Source organism: Seriola aureovittata, chromosome 18 (assembly GCF_021018895.1).
Source record: "Seriola aureovittata isolate HTS-2021-v1 ecotype China chromosome 18, ASM2101889v1, whole genome shotgun sequence".
In the NCBI taxonomy this organism is placed as follows: domain Eukaryota; kingdom Metazoa; phylum Chordata; class Actinopteri; order Carangiformes; family Carangidae; genus Seriola; species Seriola aureovittata.
Window position 1 is genome coordinate 18,154,665 of NC_079381.1, and position 20,835 is coordinate 18,175,499.

Sequence of the window (20,835 nt, forward strand, 5' to 3'; positions counted from 1 at the left end):
GAAGTCTAGTCAACATTCTGTTACTCTTTCTCAGGGTCAAATTGGTGTGGATGGAGAGAGAGGCAGACCTGGAGCTCCTGGACAACCTGTGAGTGTCAGAATTTGTGATTTCCATACACAGTTCTGTCCTTAAGTCGACAAAAACAACCAGCAGGCGTGCTCAGACAGGTTGTCTTTATTTGCTGTCATTAACATCACTGTTAATTTCAGGGACATCCTGGACCTCGCGGGCAACAAGGACACAAAGGGGCCAAAGGAGATCAAGTAAGGAAGTCAAAATAAAAAACGTTTTGTGATTGTGCTTCTGTGAATGTTTGAAGAGTCATAGTTCGATATGCAGGCCTGTTTATCATCTGTTTTGCATTAGCTTCAGTCCAAACCCTCAGCTGTTTCTACTGTTCAGCCTGAGTAAGTTGAATGTGTACTGAGTAATTAACCCAGGGAAAAGATGATCACTTGACTAGCAGGTTTCTGGCAAAGTGACAAAGTTAGCCAATACTGCAAAGAGCCAAGAGAAACATCCAACTAGTGACGAGGTCATTAATTCTGGATGTAATGTGATAACAGAAGCACTGTGGTGTCATTTGTTATTTGTGGCTTGAGAACTGCTGTAAATGCTATGATGGTAATTTTCTAGTATTTTCTTTCTTCACTGAATAGCATGCAAGTGGGTTTTTAAAGCCAGAGATTTCTGCACCTGTTAAAGTGTTACTGGTGGTTATTGGCACTGACAACCAACGATACTGGACAATAATAATCAATTTTACCTCTAACCTATTTTCTGTCTTCATTAAGGGTCAGAAAGGCAAAAAGGGTCAGACTGGACAAAAAGGAACCAGAGGAACAGAGGTAAGTCACAGTTCTCCAGATATCTACACCTGCTTCAATGACTTACAGTATTACAATACAAAAGGCAGATGTTTTATAATTCTCAGCCATGACAAAGATACTTGGAAATGACGCATATATAGATTAACCCAGACAGGGGAAAATTCTCTGTGCAAATTTACTTGAGTAAAGACAGATGAAAAAGACGAACATACACTGTCGAGGCTCGATGTAGATTTCTGATAAGTCCTCTCTTCTCCTCAGGGAGGGGGTGGTCTTTCCGGTCCCAGAGGTGTGGTGGGTCGAGAGGGGCAGGAGGGTGTGCCCGGAGTGGATGGAGTCCCAGGGAAGGATGGCTTTAAAGGCATGCCGGTGAGACAAACACAGAAATCTTAATAATCAGTTGTTCATTAAAGAGCGTCTGAAGTGAAAAGGTCTCATCCTGTGGAGAGCAGGAATGTATTAAAGATATTTCATGGCAGATGTTGGGATACTGTCCTCTGGACCAAAGTGATGAACAGACATTGTCATCTTATTTTCTCAATATGTCTCCAGGGAGAGCATGGTGATGATGGGGAGGCTGGTCTTCCTGGCAAAGCTGGCTCACGTGGTAAAACTGGTGTTCCAGGACTCCCAGGAGATCAGGGTGGCATTGGACCAAAGGTAATTGTAGAACACTGTATGGCACATTCTGGTTAACGATATATAAAAAGTAGAATAGTTTTAAGTTTAGATATAATTTCTTGCCAGGCGAGTGATGTATTACTGTGACTGCTTTAATTATCCGATGAATGCAGAGATATTTACTTAACTGCCCTTGAGCGATCCTCACTCAGTCATTTGATCATTTATTCGTCCATCCAGGGTGAGCAGGGTCTTCGAGGCCAGAATGGACCTCTAGGGAAAAGAGGCTTTAGAGGTGGAATGGGGCTGCCAGGGCCGCAGGGAGACCAAGGACCTAAAGGACAACCTGTGAGTAGCCACGCATACTCACACTTAAACATATATAATCCAGGCGATGATTTACCTATGCGATCTTGAAAGACGAGATTTCATGACATTATGTAAGTTTCTTTTTGAAAATTATGTGGTTTTGATTCTGGACTACATCCTTGTCTAGGGTGATACAGGGGAACCAGGTTTTCCAGGAATTCTGGGAGTTTTTGGACCAAGGGTATGTTCAGCACCAAACAGCAGCACATCTTCCACAATGTGTGTGCACGAAAACAAAAACCAAACATACATGTCACTGTTAAAATATAATGCTCATATGTATCATGAAACACCTTCCTGTTCACCATTAAAGAAGTAGAAATCAGCTCATTCACTGTGGTCACACAAATGTGATTAGTATGGTCCACTCACTGTAAATCACACATACTCACAAACACATTGATGATAGGAAAGAGTGCACACATGGGTAAACAGTTAAACATATACCGTGTAGACAGATACAAAAACATACAACAAAAACCTTTCAGCTGTCAGTTTGGGGCATAACTAAACTCAGGAACAGTTATTTCATTTCTAAACAGTTGCTTTACCACTTCCACCTTTAGTCTTACCAAATAGTGGATTAGTCTCTAAGTAGAGAACAAATATGACTTGTTTTGGGATTTAGGTGTAGTCTATACATTGCAACACCTGTCCCTGGCTAAGCTGAGCTTATCAGTGACAGTGACATTACACGTTTGCACATGTGTCTATTCTATGTGTTAAGTCTGTGTCAACTACATATCGCATACATCAAAGAAACTAACATTAGCTTATCTATAACTATCCAGTGAGGAAACATTGATAGTTACTCTATGTGACAGCTTCAGCACAATGTCCTCAAGTCCTTCCAAATTACAGGCTTTTCTCTCCCATCACCAGATCCCATTTACAAATAGCACTCTTTGAAGCAAGCCAACAAAATCTCTCCTCACATCCTGCCCACGATCTGTTCCTTATAATCCCCACAATCACCAGTTTTAAGAATGGTTTTATAGTTTGATTTACATAGTCATAATGTGACACATGCATCCATCCTGCATCTGTGTCTTGGGTTGTGTGACAATGAAGACCTATTGTATTCAATTGAAATCACGTCACAGAACCAAGCCAATGTTTGTTAGGACAGCTGGAAACATTGTCTTCAACATGGAAACAGTTAGTGCTGTCAGATGTTCCATAATGAGCTGTAGATATAGTTAGAGATAGGAGTTAGTGTGTAGAAAGACAAAACTGGCATGAGGTATTAAAGTTCTAAACAGGTGTGTGATAAGTGTGTATAAATATTTATTTCAGGGGCCTCCAGGTGACTTTGGGCCAAAGGGCATACGGGGACCAAAGGGGCCGCAGGGCACAATGGTAAGTAGACTAGTGATCGAAAAAACATTGATGAAATGCACTTAGACCCCCGTTTCATACTTTTTCTCTTGTTCTCTCCATCAGGGCAGAGGAGGAGTAGTTGGCCCTATGGGAATTATTGGTCCCAATGGAAGCGCAGTATGTATTATACAGATAAACATAAGTTTTGACATTTCTCTCTGCTGTTGCTCTTCAGATTACTCATTGTGCACATCTCTTTACAGGGTCCTAGAGGAGAGAAGGGTAATCGCGGAGAGACTGTGAGTCTTCTTGACCTCTTACCACATCTGTGCTTTTCAGTTTTATATACTTTGTTTACACTGTCTACTGTGTGGAAAGAATATTTAATGACTATATCCTGGCTGAAAATATGTTTTTTTTTTTTCTCCTTGCAGGGATTGCAAGGACCAAGGGTATGTTTGCATAGCATTATCTTTTTCTGTTGTTACAAATCATTTGTACTTTACTGTGGGCACTTGATTGACAATATATAAGCTCATCCAGCATGTATGTTTTTCTTTTTTATTAGGGATCTCCTGGACCTCGTGGACCCCCTGGACTTCCAGTAGGTTTTCCACCTTTATGAGTTTAAACAAATGTCAAACACACACAATGTCATCTTTGAGTTACATGATTAATTTTCTGAATAATTCTTTTTTTGCCCTCTAGGGTCCCCCGGGTGTCCCGCTATCATTTGTAAGACATGTTATTTTTGCTGATTTCATTATATTCAATAAGCAGTAGTCAAAATATACTATATTGTGTTATCCAGAAATGTAAAATGGCACTGATGATATAATTTAAGATTATAATATTTTGTTATTTTGCTGCAGAAAGAAGACGGTCTCATGTTTGTGGAGTCACACACCTCCCTCAGGACTGAGGTTAGTGGAATATGATGTCAATATTTCTCTGTATTCTTCCATCTTCTAATCTGTTGAAAACTGTACAGACTTTTTTCTTGTCCATCCTCCAGAATAGGCCAGTGATGGACCTGCCGATGTTGGACCAGGGCGCAGAGATCTTTAAGACCCTCCACTACCTCAGTAACCTGATCCAGAGCCTGAAGAACCCACTGGGCACTCGGGACAACCCAGCCCGCATCTGCAGGGACCTGCACAGCTGTGAACAGAGGTTAAACGATGGTGAGGGTGTGTGAGTGTTGTGTTGGAGACAAGATGGAGAGTCATTTTATGTTTAGATATACAAATTATCCCAAATGTGTTTGCATCTTTCAGGCACTTATTGGATTGACCCGAACCTGGGCTGTTCATCAGATACAGTAGAAGTCTCCTGCAACTTTACTGGAGGTGGACAGACTTGTCTGAAACCAATAACAGTATCCAAGGTATTTAAAACACAACAACCCAAATGATGTTAGAAAGCCTGCAAGGTAAATATTATACACACAAGCACATAATAGACTTGTTAACCAGTGTCTCCTCTGCCTGTTTGAGCAGCCAACAATCAGTGTCGGTCGTGTCCAGATGAACTTCCTGCAGCTGCTGAGCTCAGAGGCTGTGCAGCACATCATCATCCACTGCCTGAACATCTCGGTGTGGAGGTCAGCTGAGGATCAGCCGGCTGCCCAAGGGTCTGTGAGATTCAAGGCGTGGAGTGGGGAGGTGTTTGAGGTGGGAGGAGACCTTGAGCCAGAAGTCATAGAAGACTCCTGCTGGGTAGGAATAAGATTCTGTCATCAAAATCTGGTTGGCTTTTAGTTTGTATCATTATTGACTCTCAGACTTTCATAACATACGAAACTAGATTATGATATTGCCTTAGACTAATGAATGCATTGTCTATCTGGGTTTCAGATAAAAGATGGTCGCTGGCACCAGACCCATTTTGTGTTCCACTCCCTGGACCCCACCCTGCTCCCTGTGGTTGACATCTACAATCTCCCGAACACGACTCCTGGCTCACATTACCACCTAGAAGTAGGTCCTGTGTGCTTCCTGTGAGGGCTGCAGTGTAAGTTCTCTGAGCATGGAGGGATGGATCATCACCCCTGGAATTACACCTTCATGCAGACGTGGAGATCGGAGCTGTCTCCTCAAATCCAAACTGCCCAAGAGAGAACAAGCCTCCCTCCCCCAAACAGATCCTGCTTCACTCTGCCAAACTCCCATTGGACTGCAGACACAGAGGGAGGAAGCACGGAAAGCTGGGGGGGACCAAAAAGAGCTGAGGAGGAGCAGGGGAGTTCTTGCACTAATAGCTTCTCAATATGGCAAAAAGCTTCTTGAAGCTCTTCAAGAAGGATCTCCACATGTACGCCTGCTTGGAGGAAAAAAAAGGCTCTATGCCACACAATCTCTCTGGAACATTGCTGAGTGAAGGGAGACCAAGGCCAAGTCAATCAGCGGACATTATAGTAACTTATTTTTGTAACTGTATACAGTCTGTATACTGTGTGTACTTTTTTGGAAATACCAGGAATTCAATTCTGTCAGAAGAGAAGAATTAAAGTAATTGGGATCAGTTAAATGTACATATATAAGTATGCTTATTATTAACTTTTATACATGTATATCTTATGTAAAGAAATAATCTTCAAGTGCAATAGAAAATAAGAAGATAATTTGATATTTTAAACTTTATATGGAAGGATTTTTCAGGGGTGCCATTTTATTTGCCTTTGGTACTCATCTCCTTGTGAATCTTGCCCGTGTGAATTTGTTTTTCCAGAGGCAGGCTCATTTGCTTAAATTGAGCAGAAATCACATCTGTATTCACTAATGCTCCAAATGGGCGATTTCAGTTTCCCTTCCAAATGTGGAGAAACCAGTGGCATCCACTCAGCTCGCAGTAAGTTACATCTGAAGCCACAAGCTAATGCACACAAACCATCCACAAGGAGAGAGTCAGTGCATTAAATATTAATTGCTATACTAATTAATTCATACACTATTGAACCGGATGCCACTGATGATTAGGGAGATTATATGTGGTTGTGGAGATTAAAGGTCAGAGGAAAAATATGTCCAAGAGCATGGAGCTCTAGTTCTCAATAGTGTTTTATTAATTTCTCTGCAACTGTGGAGGGTGAAATCAGGCTTATAATTTCCTTACGTAAATATTAAAAAAAAAAAAAAAAAAATAGGAGGGTAGATGTTATTATATACTCAGCATCACATGGGGCCAGGAGTCTCTCCTTCTAACTGACTTACACAAGACAGACTATAGATACAGGCAATCCTTAGAGGAGACTGAGCCACAGGAGAGAGAAGAGTGGGTCCAGGAATCGAAATAAAACCCCTATCTTTAACCCCACCCTCTCTCTAATGCATGGTGCTAAGTAAATTATCTAAGGTGCTAACCATAGTGCTGTAATTACACCACTTTGCTAAAATATTCTGATGTTTTTTGTGCATGCTTGCTTAGATTAATAAAAAAAAGTCCATATAATATATTGCCATAGCTTCCATAATGCACTATAATGGTAATATCCCATCCAAAACTACATAGTTCCCTAATAGTCACCCATCTGTTGTTTATTCAAAACTGTTTTTTTTTTTGTTTTTTTTTTTCAATGCTGCAATTACAAGAAATGCTTCTTCTGAGGGAAAATATTTTAGAGATAGCTATAAAAACTAAAAACAGATTCTCCTTTTATATCCAATATAAATCACAGGGTTTGAAGTATTTTTAAAGAATAAAGTTCTTATTCTCTGTACAAAGCCACCCCCCCCCACCCCCCCACAGCTGTATGTAATATTTTTAGAAACACAACTAGTGGAGATAGTTTTGATTAAATAAAAGTTTCTTGTTGTAGCTGGACACAAGTGTGTATAATTGTGCAAACCTTGCTGTATACAGTGGATCCCCTCTTGCTAATTTAATGTTATTTAATGTTGTTAACGTGGTTGCCAACTGAGCAAATTTCTGTTGGTTGAAGCAATACTACTCTTTCTGACATCTTTATATATCAGTTTGCCCAACTGGTCTTGGAGTTTATAGATTTTTTATGTGTAAATTTGGGGCTCCAGAGAACAAATTTATTGCAATGTTAATTATCTTTTATTTTTTTAATTTTGTTATTTTGCTTTATGTTGTTTTTCCTCTATGATAATCAGCCATGTACTGTACCAGGACTCTGTGCTATACTATAACTTGTGTTTTAAGGAATTATGCAAATATGTGAAAATTGTTTCTTCTTTTTTGTAAATCTGTTGTAGACATTAAAACGAGATAAGAATACCTCACATTTTTACACATCACTTGGAGCAAAGATTTTCTATTGCATTTATAATTAAAAACATCTTTGGAATTATCAGCCAAATACAACAGTCATCAAACTCTAAACAAGACCATATCTGGTGCCTACATCCTTTATCTGTTTACTTTTTATTCATTGTTCAGTGTCCATTTGTTCAATAAATACTTTCAATTTGTATGTGGATGATTACTTTTCAACTATTTAGATGGCTGAAATACCTACAAACAAATCAAATACTTGATGCATAAAATAATTTTATAAAGGATTTTTATCACTTACACAAGTTTGACATAACATCGGAAGGCAGATTAATACAGATCCAAGGATCTAATTCTCAATATTTACAATCCTAGTACATTTCTAAAGGTACAACGGACACTTACACTGAACATAATTTCACATTCTTGCTCAATGAAAAACTGGTCTGAAGTTTTTCTTCACTTTTAGCAAATACTTTTAAATGGATACCAAATGCAATAAGTTGTGATGATGGTTTTGCAACACAACTATGATATTGTCACTTTTATATAAACATGTAATTTTACTGTTGTTGGATAGTGAGACTATAGACAGGTTTAACTTTTTTACCACAAGCTGACAGATTAACACCTCCTCCACTTGATTCACAGCTGTCACAACAGAAGCATAGACCTGTGTCCCAGTATGCCTCAAAAACAGAAGAGGAGCATAGAGTTAAGAGCAGGATTGCCTTGTGAGGGATTGAGGAGGTGTTGAGCACATGGCCAGATTAGGGGACCCTGGGACAAAAAAATTTGCTGTTGAGTCGCTAATGACCCTGCAACTACTGCCCTGTCTACAATGTATATGTACCGTTTTGAATTCAAGTTTCTATTAAGTGCTTTGCAACAACTACTCTGATGTTATAAAAAATACTTAAATAACCACAGCTTTATTAGGAACATGTCCTCTATGATGATAAAAAAAAACACAAAAAAAACAATAATGATAATTCTCTTTGAGATAGATTTTGATACAGGGCTCCTCTCCATAACAGGGCCACAAAATTACTTAATGCTATAAAATATATAATACAATATACAAATTTGCAATTGATCAAATTACCTAAATCAAGTGACATGTGAAGTGACCACATGAGCAGCTGTCTGCATTGTCCGGGTGGTAATCCAGTCTTGGTTGAGCCAGTTGTATGAGAGAAGGGAGTGGTGGGTGTTTCGTGGAAACTAATTATGATGTGTTTGCCTGAGACACCAGTGTTGTGTGTGGGAGTGTGTGTTGGGTAGATACAGAAACTGACATGCTGCAAATGGGAGGGAAGAACACATACAATATGATTAACATCTGCAACGTTAAAAATTCACTTCCCTGGTGAAACGTCACACTACTTTTATGCTCTACAATAAAATACTTTCTCTAGCCCCACTGAAATTAACAGTTACACCACATGATGGCGCTATTGTTGTCTGGATTGATTTCATGTGTAGGTGAGCCAGCTCAATACCAAGGAAGCGATGGATTTTTTTGGCCTTTTCTGAACTTTGCTAAATGGGTGATAAAATGCTCAAACTACAGTCATTATTGTAGCCTGCATGTCTACCAAATGTTATAAATAACCCATTCATTGGTGCAAGTGTTAATTATGCCGCCCCCACCATGCAACACGCCCACCATCCTACTCACCACACACATACACATTATATTGAAGCATACTCTTAACGTTTCGATGAGAGACAGACACACACAAGTCAGCTGTCTCAAGTTTCAGTCACTCCATCTTAAAGACTTCCTAAAATCTATGTCTCTCTCCTGTAAATAGTAATTATGCTGGCTATTTATGCCAAACTTCCAGTTTTGGGTCGGTTTCGTGACAATCTGAATGACTCTGAAATGACATTCCTCATAGGTCTAAATGATATGGATCTTTGGGCCCTGTAAATAAAAATACGTAACTTTCGTCCATAAGGTATGTAGTCAGAGTTGGCTTGATACCAAAGGCAAATTCTTCACCCGACAGCGTCTTTATTTTTGATCCTTTATGAACCTCCCCAAAGTGTTTGTTTTGGCCAATCGCTTAGTCCCAGTATCCACCCAGTGTTACGATGCCTTTCTTGCTGTTGGAAAAATGATGTGATTTACACAACGTCAACAATAATCTTACATTTTAGCATTATTTTTTTAACAAATATCGACATGGAGCTTAAACTAATCATAGCATAGAATCTGTGTTATTATGAATTTACATTGTTGTATTCCTCTTTTATGAGGTACCTACTACATGATTTCAGTAGTAAGTTCAAACATTTCCTACACAGCCTGAAGGCAGCAACAGTTTCCAACGTGCACAGTGGTGACGTTTACCATATCATGATGGCGGTAGCCTGGACTATTTTGAATCCCGTCCCGCTTTAACTTTACACACCGTCTGGTCCGTAAAATGTCATATTATTGTGGCGAGAACATAAAATAAGTGAACCGCTAATATGGATTCCGTCGTGGGGGACGATGTGACGCTCCCCGTTGACATCAACGGAAGGTAAAACGACCAATGATAGCTAGCGAGCTAGCGCTAGCATGTAGTACCGTTGCTGTACATTACAGCTAACACACTAATCCGAGCAGTGACTAGTTACCGCTGCATGGGCCCTGGCTAATAACTGGAACAACACAGAACCACTCAAGTTGTTGTGCCTTACATATATAGTGCTACTGAATTAAGTTACTTTAGGTTTACCTCCAGTAATTAGCTGCATATGGCTTATTGTGTAGTTTTATAACGTTAAGTTTAATAAGAAATTACTTTTATTTATTTCTCTTTTGGGAGTAACGTTAGGTCATCTGACATTTGGAGGATTATAAGTTTTATATCTAACATTGTGTTGCATTGGCTATCTGTGGTGTTGGTTTCGTTATTTGTTCTGGAAAAAACCAAATAAGTTGGCCTAGCCAACCACTAGTGAGCTGCCAATAAGTTAGTAACCGTCTTCTTCAGGTTCATTTTGTGTCTGCAGTAAGATATTTCACTGACTATATGGAAATCATGTTCTTTCAAACACAAAATGTTTCTTTTATTTAAGAAATACGTTATCAAATCCAGCGAACATTTCTACCTGGAAATAACGTCGTTGTGTGATGCAAGTTTCACTTTGTCAAAAAACGGAGACTGAATTAAGAAAAGATCTGGGGACTAAAAGCAAAATGACCCCCTCCTTCACACAAAGGAGTGCTGTGGCAACATTGGTACATGACGCCTGTCATGCACACACTTCCACTTGTTATTACCGTTATAAATCATATTCAGCTCATTGGATGTTGCTGTGATATTACCGCTTTGGTAGGTCGCCTTGTTGACCTGTCAAACAGAGAGTGAAAGAAAGCGGAAATAATCAGAGCCAGTTTACAGCGGGGTTCAGACAGCAGCAGCAACGTCTCCCCGCACTCTTTACACAAAATGTGGAGTTAACATGTCATATTTTTTTTGTTTTGTTCTTTCCCGCGTCCTCTCCGTGACACGAGAGAAGAGTGTGAATGTGGTAGGTGAACCGTGCATTAGCTCTGCTCTATAGTGCTGTTGGTGGATAGTGCCTGCTGAATATAGCTAGTCTATAGCTCTTTCTGCTTCACTGAAAAACTAGTTATATACAATCTCCGCGTTTAAGTTTGTAGCGTCCTTGGTTAGTCTCCTTTTAAATCTCCTAGCCCAGCTGTGTTGTGTAAACGCAGTCATCCAGGTGGTTAGCGTGCCTCAGTAATCGAAGATGTTAGCTGATATGTGTGGTGTAAATTACTTATTCGGTAATTCTGAAACCTGATTCACTTTACTCTTTTAGTTTCAAAAATATGGCAGTTTGAGTACTGTGAGTCGCTTCACATATTGTTGTTTTCATTAATTACTGTAGTGATATTGTTGTGAGCTACTTTCGTGTTTGTCACTAGCAGCTGAAAAAAGTGAGAAAAAAGAGGAAGTCACTGTTTACAGGCTCTTGCATTGTTTCCACTGTGTGCTGGAGGGGTTACTAGAGCTGCAGCACTGACTTCATCTACGACACAGACAGAGATGTGTTTTAATATCATCAGTTTTTTATTAGGGCGTTTCATTTGGGACAGTTGCTATGGAAGTTGTTCCACATGTTTAGGTTTAGTGTTTTTACTCTTATCATGACTTTGGAGAGTCTGGCTGGTTGTTTTAGAGTGCTTCCTTTCCATTAACACAGGAAGGAGTTGGTTGGCATGTGAAACCTAAGTGATGCAAGAATTATCAACACGTTTTCACTGACCCTCAGAGTTTTGTGGAGCATTATTATGCTCTTGCTGCTCATATTCTCCATGTTTTATTGTTTCACCTTGTATAACAAGGAATGTTGACTCATTTTTACATGAAATCATTTTTAAAGTGTTGATAAGCATCAAAAAGCCTGAATACAAGTGCAAGGTGGCAAAATAATTTCAGTTGGTGTTGTACCTCCTTTTCTCCAATGTGACATGTTGGTTCATGGTGGTCAACTTTATAGTGTGCTGGGTGTTAAAGCAAAACGGAGATGGAGAAGAACTGAGTCAATATGGTTTACTTTTGCAGTCTGACACCATGGAAGCTATAAATAAAGTGTAAATCTAGCAGGGATGTTTCCAGAGTTCCCAGAGTCACAAAAAGCTGGGAAAAGGATTGAATTTGGAAAAAAAAATGGATCAAGAATCATATTTGTCTGACTCATCAAATTTTCAATAGAAACACCAAATAGCAATGTAACTGTTGCAGTTTTAAACAACTCTGAAATGATAATTAAGTCCTGTTTTACTAAGAGGTAATTTGTGCAGATATCCTCAATGTTATTGTATCATTTATAGTAATGACATTTTACATATAGAACAAGTTCTATATAAAAAAAAAATCCAACATATCAATTTGTAGGCAAATAAAAAAGAGAGAGATATGGACCTGTAGATCTGTGCTGAAAATATACTAGACAAGCAGCAGAGCCACTGTGCTTCCACTGCCAGGGGAGGAATGGGAGGAAGTTATTCAATGCAGGACATCATATTATTAGACACAAAGGTTGAGGTCGAGGAACATGAGCTCAACTGGTTCATGTTTTTTGTTTGTGCCAGTAATTTCCCTCTTAAAACAGATTTGCTAGAAGAGATTTGTTCTCATTTTTGATAACTGGCATTACCACATGTGCAAGTGGTGCTTTTCTGTTGTGTCAGTGCAGCCCTTCTTCCTTTAGTGTCATTGTGATCCAGATGTGTGTTGCTGATGTTTGGTGCATTGTACTGTGTCTGTGAGTGACGCCACTGTCCCATCACTGTGTGATGCTTAGCTGATCAGAGCCACAGTAGTCTACTTGTCTACCAATGAAAGCCTTCTCCGTCCACTGGTTTGTCTGTTTTTCTCTCCTCCTCTGTCTGAACATGAGAGTTAGGCTGCCACTGGCACATGGTCTCACACTCACACACACACATATATACACACACTGAGAAGAGGCTCTGCCAGAGTGGATGTAAATGAAGCAGAGAGTCATTCTTAAGCTATTTTTGGAGCGTCCTTAGGGCTTAGTGGAACTGGCCAGCGTGAGTAATGCATAAAGACCTCGCATTGGTGTTTTTCAAAAACCATAACAATCAATGTATGTGTGTACAATGAACTGATGATCCCTTTTCTAAATATTCATGGTTATTGATTAGGCTGTATCACTAACAACATGATTTTGTCTCCAGCTGCAGACTGCCAGACTCCATAGATGCTGGAGAATATTCTACAGACAGCATGACAGGTACAGAAAGACTTTCTATTGTTCTCTCACTGTTCTTTCTCTTGCTCAGGTGTGACACTCCCCTGTGTATTAATTAATACTGCTGCTGAATCGTTGCTGTTTCCTCCCCCAGTTGTGTCTCCAAAGCTGTGATGAGGGATTGCTGGATGATCTTAATTAGCTAATCCTATTTCTAGTTCACTCTCATGCTCTTGTTGTGTGCCTACATATACTCAGGGTTGGACCAATACACACAAGACAGTAAGCAACTAATTTATAGATATAGGTCAGCATCTGTGGCTTTCTGTCAAGTCAGCTGTGTGGATAAACGCATAGTGACATCAAGGCAAACACTGACAACTGCAGTATTATGATTGGATCTTTCAGCTAAAAAGTAACATTGTTTTCAGCCTGGTATGTATGTGTATTTATGCAGCTGTTGTGTAGTCAATATTGCAGGATTGCTATATAGCGATATTGAATTTTCATGGCTTTTAGATCAATGTCATCAAGTACCTTGATCCATCAGCTATTCAATATGTTGTGTAGCCAAAAACAGAACATTTATAACAATAAATTTGACTATAAAATGATTAGAACTAGACTAATAAATTGACTTAATATAACAGTATTGGTTTACGGCCAATCAGTAACAAGAAATTACAATTTTCAAATGCCAAACTGGGTTTGAGGTAATGTACTGTAGCTGAACCCTAAATACCCAAATGAAGCCCCAAGCAGAAAATACAGAATTATCATAGAATTTGAATCTACTGTAACCCCATGGTCATATTTCCATCCATGTCAGCAGGCAGCATCTCCTGCTCCTTCTGCTGTCTAGCTAGCTACCCATCTTCCACTTGTGCTTACTCTTAGCTTCTCCTCAATGGTGGCCTCAGTAGTTCTGTCAGCACTATCAGTTATACTAGATCCAGGAATTAAGAGAGTAATTTAAAAGAGGGTATTTTAAAGTGAGGTCTGGATTTATGTTTATTAGCATGCACTGTTCTGCAACATTGACATCTCTAATTTGGAAATAAAATGTACATCAACACTCAACTGGTACTGCAAGTGTGAGCATTGATGGAGCTTTTCCTGTTAGGCCATCAAACTATGAATCAGGAGTTAGTGTTGTGAAATGTGTTGTTGACAAGTGTTACATGATCAGCTGTGTGCTGCTTTCAGCCGGTCTGAACAGGGCAGTTCTCAAGGAACGGTCTCACCTCTGATGTCTCTGCATTGAAAAACAAGACTACTTTCTCTTTTTATTCATCTCTCTTAGATAAACAGACTGAAGAGAGCTGAGAGTATGAGTTGTTCTTGTAAGCAGAGAAGGTTCTTCATGTCATAGAGACTCTATTGTTCAGCAGATGTAACTCAAATGAGTAAATATCTAATACTTTGTTGTTTTACAGCTCCAACCTTTCCTGACAAGATGTCCCCTATCAAAGCTCTCACCATGAAGGACTATGAGAATGTGAGTGATTTGTATCATCAAGGTTATATTTTATATATAACTTGTTGGTATAGGCTTCTCGTTGCATTTTATGAGTTAATGTGACTGAGCTTGTAAGTATGAGGTTATGCGGTCAGCTTTACCCCACCACTACAAACAGGTTATTAGGATTTATTAAACCTGATCCTCGGTCTGACTAAAACCAAGCCATGCTGACCATTTATGGAGATTTAGTGATGAAGAGCGTTTGTAGGAGGAGGATTGAGGTAGGCTGAAGCCTATATTTCAGCATTTGAGTGGAATGCATGCTCAGATTTTTGGCTTGTGCTGGCTGCACGATTAGAGGTTTACGGAGGGGTCTAAACTTCTACCTCCTCCCTTTGACAGTCAACCCCAACCCCCATTACCAGATGTATGCTGTTCTGAGCCTGAAGCACAATGATGCACAGTCTACTTCACACACATACGCACCCAAACACACATACAGGCAAGAAGGACTCCCTTCATTTTAACAATAACCATACACATGGTCATTTTCTGCCATGTAAACATGTCCTCCTGGTTTCTCCCCCAGATAATGTGCTGGACTGCTGTTATTCTTTGACCCACATTTATTTGACTTAGCCTTGTTTTCTTATCATTGGACACAAGTAAAGGAAATTCCAATTTAATTTGGGACTAGACAGAGACTAAAATTTTTTAATTCAACTTTTTCAATAAAAATGTCCAGTTATTTTCCTGCTGTATATTAAAATGCATTTTCTTACTTTAATCTGCAGCAAATCACAGCTCTGAAGAAAGAGAATTTCAACCTGAAGCTGCGCATTTACTTCATGGAGGAGCGCATCCAGCAGAAATGTGACGACTCCACTGAGGACATATTCAAAACGGTGTTGTATTTACTTTAATATGCAAAAATGTGCCTTAGCCTCTATGTCTTTGTCATGCACATATGTTGCCCCTCAGTGCCTCATGTTGCATGTGACTCAGCGTTTCCTACTGGGACTAAATGAGATCACAACTTCAGCCACAACAACAGCTGGGTTTTGTTCAACTAAAATCCCACTTTTATGATCTTAGAACAGCCGTCTGCCTTTTCATTGTTGCTGTTTTGGAGTGAGATGTAAGCCCATTGGAATCTCATTAGGGCCACTTGTGTTTCTTATCTTCTTTTTTTTCCCAGTGAATTTGAGAAGTGAAGTGTCATGTAAGAATGTTATCTTTATGTACACACTCCAAGATAAACCTTGAGCTTTATTAAATTGGTCATATTAATTAACAATGCACCTCAAAAATCTCTGTAATATCTTTTCACCGTTTGTGCCAGTGATTTTGTGATGCCTCCAGATGTCGGACCTGTGCTATAATGGACTGAATGTTTTCTGTTTTATAGAATATTGAGCTGAAAGTGGAGTTGGAGTCTATGAAGAGGGAACTGGCAGAGAAACAGGAGCTACTTGTGTCTGCATCGTAAGTATTGTTCCCTATACAATCCTACTGTGTATGTGTACAATGTCGGCTAGGTTCACCTTTGCTGTCGTTTCAGGTGGCAGGTAGATGTCGTGGAATCCTAGTGCTGAAAATGTATGTCCACACTAACCTAATCTCCCTTTTAATGGTTTTTTTAGGAAAGCATTGGAGAGTCTGGCTGGTCGTGAATCAGGAGAACCCCAGCGTGTGAGAGATCAAGCTCAGAGAGAGATGGATGCACTTAGAGACGCATTTAACAAGAGGATAGCTGACCTGGAACAGGTGAGTCAGAAAATAATTTCAGTCTCTTGACCAGTATGCAGTACATTAAAAAGTTATCCAAGGTAGGACACTCATAACAGTCACCACTGGTGGTAATTGCTGGAGCAGATTCTCACTTGGTGTTTTTGCCTCTTGTCAGTCTTTGCGAACAGCAGAGGAAGAGGTCGTGAAGATGGCAGCCATTGCTGAGCAGGAAAAGCGTAAGAACATTAACATGGAGAAACAGCTCCAAGCCATGGGTCCACCAAGCACCTTCACCCCTGTCCCAGTCCCAGTGCAGGACCTGCAGCAGGCCCTGCAGGAGAAAGACAAGTAGGAACACAAGAGATGAGCACAGACACATTCATTCATTGCTTTTTTATTGTATGAAGAACTAAGGGTTTCCAATATTTTTCTTTGCTCACACCAGTATTATAGAGCAGCTCAAGATCACGTTAAAGAACCATGAAGCTTTGATCCATCAGAATAAAAGTGCAGACCAACAGACTGATGCACCGTCAGCTGACTGTGTTAAACAGCTGTCTGATCTCATTGCCGAGAAAGATCAGGAACTTGAGGTACGACTTTCATATCTTGATAAGGATTTGGAACTTCCCTCTGTAATTATGACAAAACTCACCAAATTATTTTCATTCATTGGTTGCCTTGTTTTAAGAGTATATACAGCATATTCAGAAAAATATATTTTATTACCACTTTAATTCCAGTCGCTAAATTCAGCACTACTTGAAATATGAAAAGACATCAGAGTGACCTTTGACTGTCACCCTTTAGGCACTGAGGGACGAGCTACATATCGAGAAGGACAAAAGGCAACCCGACCATCAGGTTGGTGTTATTTGGATTTTTTACTCTGTAAATGTGCATGTTATCCCATAAAATTATTAATGCACAGTGACCCTGACTTCTGGCTGACCATTTAGACTCTGTTTCTTTTGGCTTCTTTCCAAATGTCGAATTTCTTTTTTCCTTTTTTTATTTTTAAGATCTTTTGGCTGTTTTAGTCATTCCCATTGGGAGACTTTTTATGTCATTTATTGTTATATCATTCTTGCCTCAAACAAAAGCTAACTCATTCAGATGTGCAAAAATGTCTTTCAAACCCAAACATTCAAAGACCATCAGATGACCATAGGTTATGTTCTGTGCTGTGCCAGAGTAGACGCTGTCGACTTCAGAGGATCGTCTGGGTTTTTCTGTTGACAGTTTTATTTTTGTTCCATGCTTCGGTAAGGAGACAGGGTGCTTTCACCTACCTGTGGTAACCTTGGGGCTTTAATGAAATGTCAAATGTTGGTTTCACAACAGGAAGCTTACAACATTATTACTATTAGGGAAAGAACGGAGTTTGGAGCAGTCAGAATTGTCTCTGTTGGTGCTCCTTGATGATCACTTGTTTTGCCTGACATTAGACTGATGTTTGTAATGTAAAGAGTAATCTCCCAATATCCCATAATCCTGTAAATAACAGCTTAGTAAACCTGCAATGGAGTCTTTTTAAGTCATTCTTCTATCCCTGTCTTTATAGTCTTTATATCAGTTATATGGTTTTAGATTCTGTGTCTGGAGGCTGAATGTTATGACATATTCTTAACATTAAATGCAAACTGTTTGGATTGGGCTGATATGATGTATTTCAGTGTTTGATGGATGGTAGTTAAATGTCTAAATAACCTAGTTTGTTACTTTAGATAAAGTTTTAGAAATGCCCATTATGTAGAGACACAATGGGCATTTTCAGTGCACTTTGAAAGTGGTCATCAAAGCATTATGCAGGCTGTTGGTGAAAGTACTGCTTTACTAATGTTCAGGGTAGAAAGCTGTTAGTTGGGCAGTGTCCATCCATGGTTCTTTGTCAGGCCTTGCCGTCTGGACTCAGGTCACGGTGTTAAGACTGGATTACCATGCTGTCTGGAGGCAGTTCCTCTGAGAGTTATTTATGGCCACCCTTCTTTGTTAAACAAAACAAAACAGTGCCATTTATTAATTTTTGTCAAATTTGAGTAAACAAAAGAATGTACTGCATGTAGTGCAAAGGATTTTGAAGACAGGGAAAATGTGTCTACCTGGGATGTTTTTGGGGATGACAAAACTTCGAGTGCTCTCTCTGTGACAGAGGTGTAATGGAATGTGTGACAGCAATGGTTGCCAGAAAACACCTCTAATCTTAGAAGGTGATTTTAGATGTACTGCCAGTCAGGATGAGCTATATGTCTGTATAGAATGACTGGCTGCTATGATCTCTACCAGTCCCCTGGAGCTGACCTTCATACCCGCTGTCCTCATCATGGAATTTGGGAGTAGGCTTTCTAGAGATGGTCTGGCACTGGCCCTAACACAGATCACTGCAGCGGTCCTAGAGGATTTGATCTGATTGAATGCGTGGGGGAGAGTGGAATAGAGGCGGGAGCAGGGATTATCAAAGGCTTAGGGCTTACAGCACTCTGCACTCTGTGCTTCTCTTGCTGATGCAGTGAGGGAAAATGATAGATGTCTCTTCCATGGCTGGCAGGCTGACGGCCGTTAGGTCACTGGACAGTTTGTATCTCAAGGAAAGGCTTTTTGGACTTGTATCAAGTGGGTGAGTCTGAAAGATATAAGGTGCCATGAGGGACCCGTGTCGTATATGTGGTGTTCGTCTGGTTGGTAGCCAGTGTCGCTGGATCTTCAGCTCGTCAGCACAGAGGAAGCTACAAATCATCTTGTCCCATGTGCTGGGCTGGGAGGTGACTCGTGATGGTCGTGGAGAGTTCCTCTGTGGGAAATGTGTTTTCCAGTTGGAGAAGGTGGTGCAGTGTGATGTTAACATCAGCCAGCTGCAGGATGAACACAACAGTCAAGTCCAGAAGCTGCAGGCAGAGAAAGAACACCTGATCCAGTGCATCGTCCATGTCTACAAGAAAAACAACCCAAGCTTGGACAAGAATGATGGAGAGAGCTCCAGTTGCAAGACGCCACCTGATGATGAGGCTTTATGTCAGCTGTCGTCTGAAGGACAACAGTTCAGGGAGCTTGGAAGTGGTCACTTGGAGAATCGCATGAGAAGGTGTGTGAGTCTGGATAGAATTGTTAGTAGAGAGGCATTCCTAGGGCGCTCAGGCCTCAGGAGCAGCAGGCTTGGATCAGGGGCATGGCTTGATGGTTCAATGAAGAGCTTTGGTCTCCGAGGCACACGCCAGCGTTCACAGAGCATATACCTTGACCTGGTCCAACGTAAGGGCACACTGCCTAGACCTGGATTCAGAGGTCTTTCCACATCCCTGCAATCCCTGAATCGAGAGATTTCATCAGACACTCCTCCAGACCCTCCACCCAAACTAAAACTCAGGGAGCCCAAGGTGTTTGTTGCCAGACATGGTGCCACTGGTGACCCAGGAGGAAAGGTTCAGGCCAGAGCACTGCTCCACAGCTCCCCAAGTCAGCCATCTGTGATCTCTGACTTGATCCAGCTCCTACGCTGCCTTTCCAAGCAACAAGTCCCTGCCCCTGCAGGGAGCCGAATCCCTGTCCTGAAGAGGTTAAGTACTGGCCACCTCAACCCCAGAGCCAAGCGCAGACACAGAGAGGCAGAATGGAAGTCTCTGCACGACCTTGCAGAGGAATTTGATGATGAATACACCTCTGTCAGAGTGGAGGTAGTTCTTTTCAGTAATTCCAGCTGGGCAAACCACTGTGCCACCGGTAATATGCTGTTACAGACAACAGCTTTGATGCTATATATACTTGCAAGTATTAATTCAGTTTCCTTTTCCCTTCCTGTGTTTGTCTGCTCTCTGGATTTGCTGAGAAGAAGAGTGAGGTTAGCCGACTGGAATCCGTCAATAAGCACCTGACTGAAGAGCTCACACAGGCAAAAAGCACCAATGAGAACCTGACAAAAACATTGGAGGATACCCAGACTCAGAACAAGGTACACAGAGATGACTATATAAATAAAATATTTAAAACATTTTGCCAAAATAATTTTTGTGTTAGATAGAGAGGTTTCTTTTTTTTTTTTTCTTTTTTTTAATGAGATCCTAATTTTATGTAAACAGACCCTGTCGGGGGAGTTGGAGGAGAAGGAGAATGAACTCAGCTTGGAGAAGAAAAATGCTCTGAAGCGAGACAAAACAATCCAGGGGCTGAGTCAGGTCCTCAGAGAAAAGGAAAAAGAGGTAAGTTTGATACTATCATCACAAATTTGACTTATTGTAGTCATTGTAACAGCTGTTATCAAATGTGACTAGACGTCACCTGTCTGTGGTCTCCCTAGTCTCTGTTATGCAATGCATTAACACCAACCTGTCTGTCTTTCTCTGTGTATTGCGCAGATTGCAGAACTGTGTCATGAGATTGAGGACAGGGATGATGCTTTGGCCAAGGCTAGAGAGGCGGCACATAAAGCCCAACTGCAGAAATACCAGGCAAGCTCTGCACCTTGTTAGACAGTGCCAAACCTTGACTCTGTATGATCATGTAAATGTTAATACTAACTCCGTGCTCTGCATGTATTCATA

General features: G+C 40.4%; 2 protein-coding genes across 13 annotated transcripts in view; both read left to right on the forward strand.

The window, feature by feature from the left end:
* The window catches only part of col27a1a (collagen, type XXVII, alpha 1a), a 69,558-nt gene extending 61,981 nt beyond the window's left edge, over positions 1 to 7,577 (forward strand). The window contains exons 44-61 of the mRNA XM_056404076.1: positions 35 to 88; positions 211 to 264; positions 796 to 849; positions 1,093 to 1,200; positions 1,384 to 1,491; positions 1,693 to 1,800; positions 1,949 to 2,002; positions 3,118 to 3,180; positions 3,265 to 3,318; positions 3,405 to 3,440; positions 3,576 to 3,593; positions 3,710 to 3,745; positions 3,850 to 3,876; positions 4,014 to 4,064; positions 4,157 to 4,325; positions 4,419 to 4,528; positions 4,641 to 4,859; positions 4,998 to 7,577. Coding sequence (XP_056260051.1) covers positions 35 to 88; positions 211 to 264; positions 796 to 849; positions 1,093 to 1,200; positions 1,384 to 1,491; positions 1,693 to 1,800; positions 1,949 to 2,002; positions 3,118 to 3,180; positions 3,265 to 3,318; positions 3,405 to 3,440; positions 3,576 to 3,593; positions 3,710 to 3,745; positions 3,850 to 3,876; positions 4,014 to 4,064; positions 4,157 to 4,325; positions 4,419 to 4,528; positions 4,641 to 4,859; positions 4,998 to 5,144 — 1,470 coding nt within the window. The 3' untranslated portion in view covers positions 5,145 to 7,577. The remainder of the gene's footprint in view (positions 1 to 34; positions 89 to 210; positions 265 to 795; positions 850 to 1,092; positions 1,201 to 1,383; positions 1,492 to 1,692; positions 1,801 to 1,948; positions 2,003 to 3,117; positions 3,181 to 3,264; positions 3,319 to 3,404; positions 3,441 to 3,575; positions 3,594 to 3,709; positions 3,746 to 3,849; positions 3,877 to 4,013; positions 4,065 to 4,156; positions 4,326 to 4,418; positions 4,529 to 4,640; positions 4,860 to 4,997) is intronic.
* Positions 7,578 to 9,748: 2,171 nt separating this feature from the next.
* The window catches only part of cdk5rap2 (CDK5 regulatory subunit associated protein 2), a 31,210-nt gene continuing 20,123 nt past the window's right edge, over positions 9,749 to 20,835 (forward strand). For 9 of the 12 annotated variants that reach the window (XM_056403060.1, XM_056403068.1, XM_056403061.1 and 6 more), the window contains exons 1-12: positions 9,749 to 9,914; positions 13,094 to 13,149; positions 14,544 to 14,605; positions 15,364 to 15,474; positions 15,978 to 16,054; positions 16,213 to 16,336; positions 16,476 to 16,648; positions 16,746 to 16,893; positions 17,111 to 17,164; positions 20,127 to 20,246; positions 20,374 to 20,493; positions 20,650 to 20,742. In XM_056403060.1, the coding sequence (XP_056259035.1) occupies positions 9,862 to 9,914; positions 13,094 to 13,149; positions 14,544 to 14,605; positions 15,364 to 15,474; positions 15,978 to 16,054; positions 16,213 to 16,336; positions 16,476 to 16,648; positions 16,746 to 16,893; positions 17,111 to 17,164; positions 20,127 to 20,246; positions 20,374 to 20,493; positions 20,650 to 20,742 (1,191 nt within the window). In that variant the 5' untranslated portion in view covers positions 9,749 to 9,861. Of the gene's footprint in view, positions 9,915 to 10,770; positions 10,912 to 12,261; positions 13,003 to 13,093; positions 13,150 to 14,543; positions 14,606 to 15,363; positions 15,475 to 15,977; positions 16,055 to 16,212; positions 16,337 to 16,475; positions 16,649 to 16,745; positions 16,894 to 17,110; positions 17,165 to 20,126; positions 20,247 to 20,373; positions 20,494 to 20,649; positions 20,743 to 20,835 lie in introns of those variants that run through there. The other 3 variants (XM_056403064.1, XM_056403066.1, XM_056403067.1) reach the window with 3 other exon arrangements.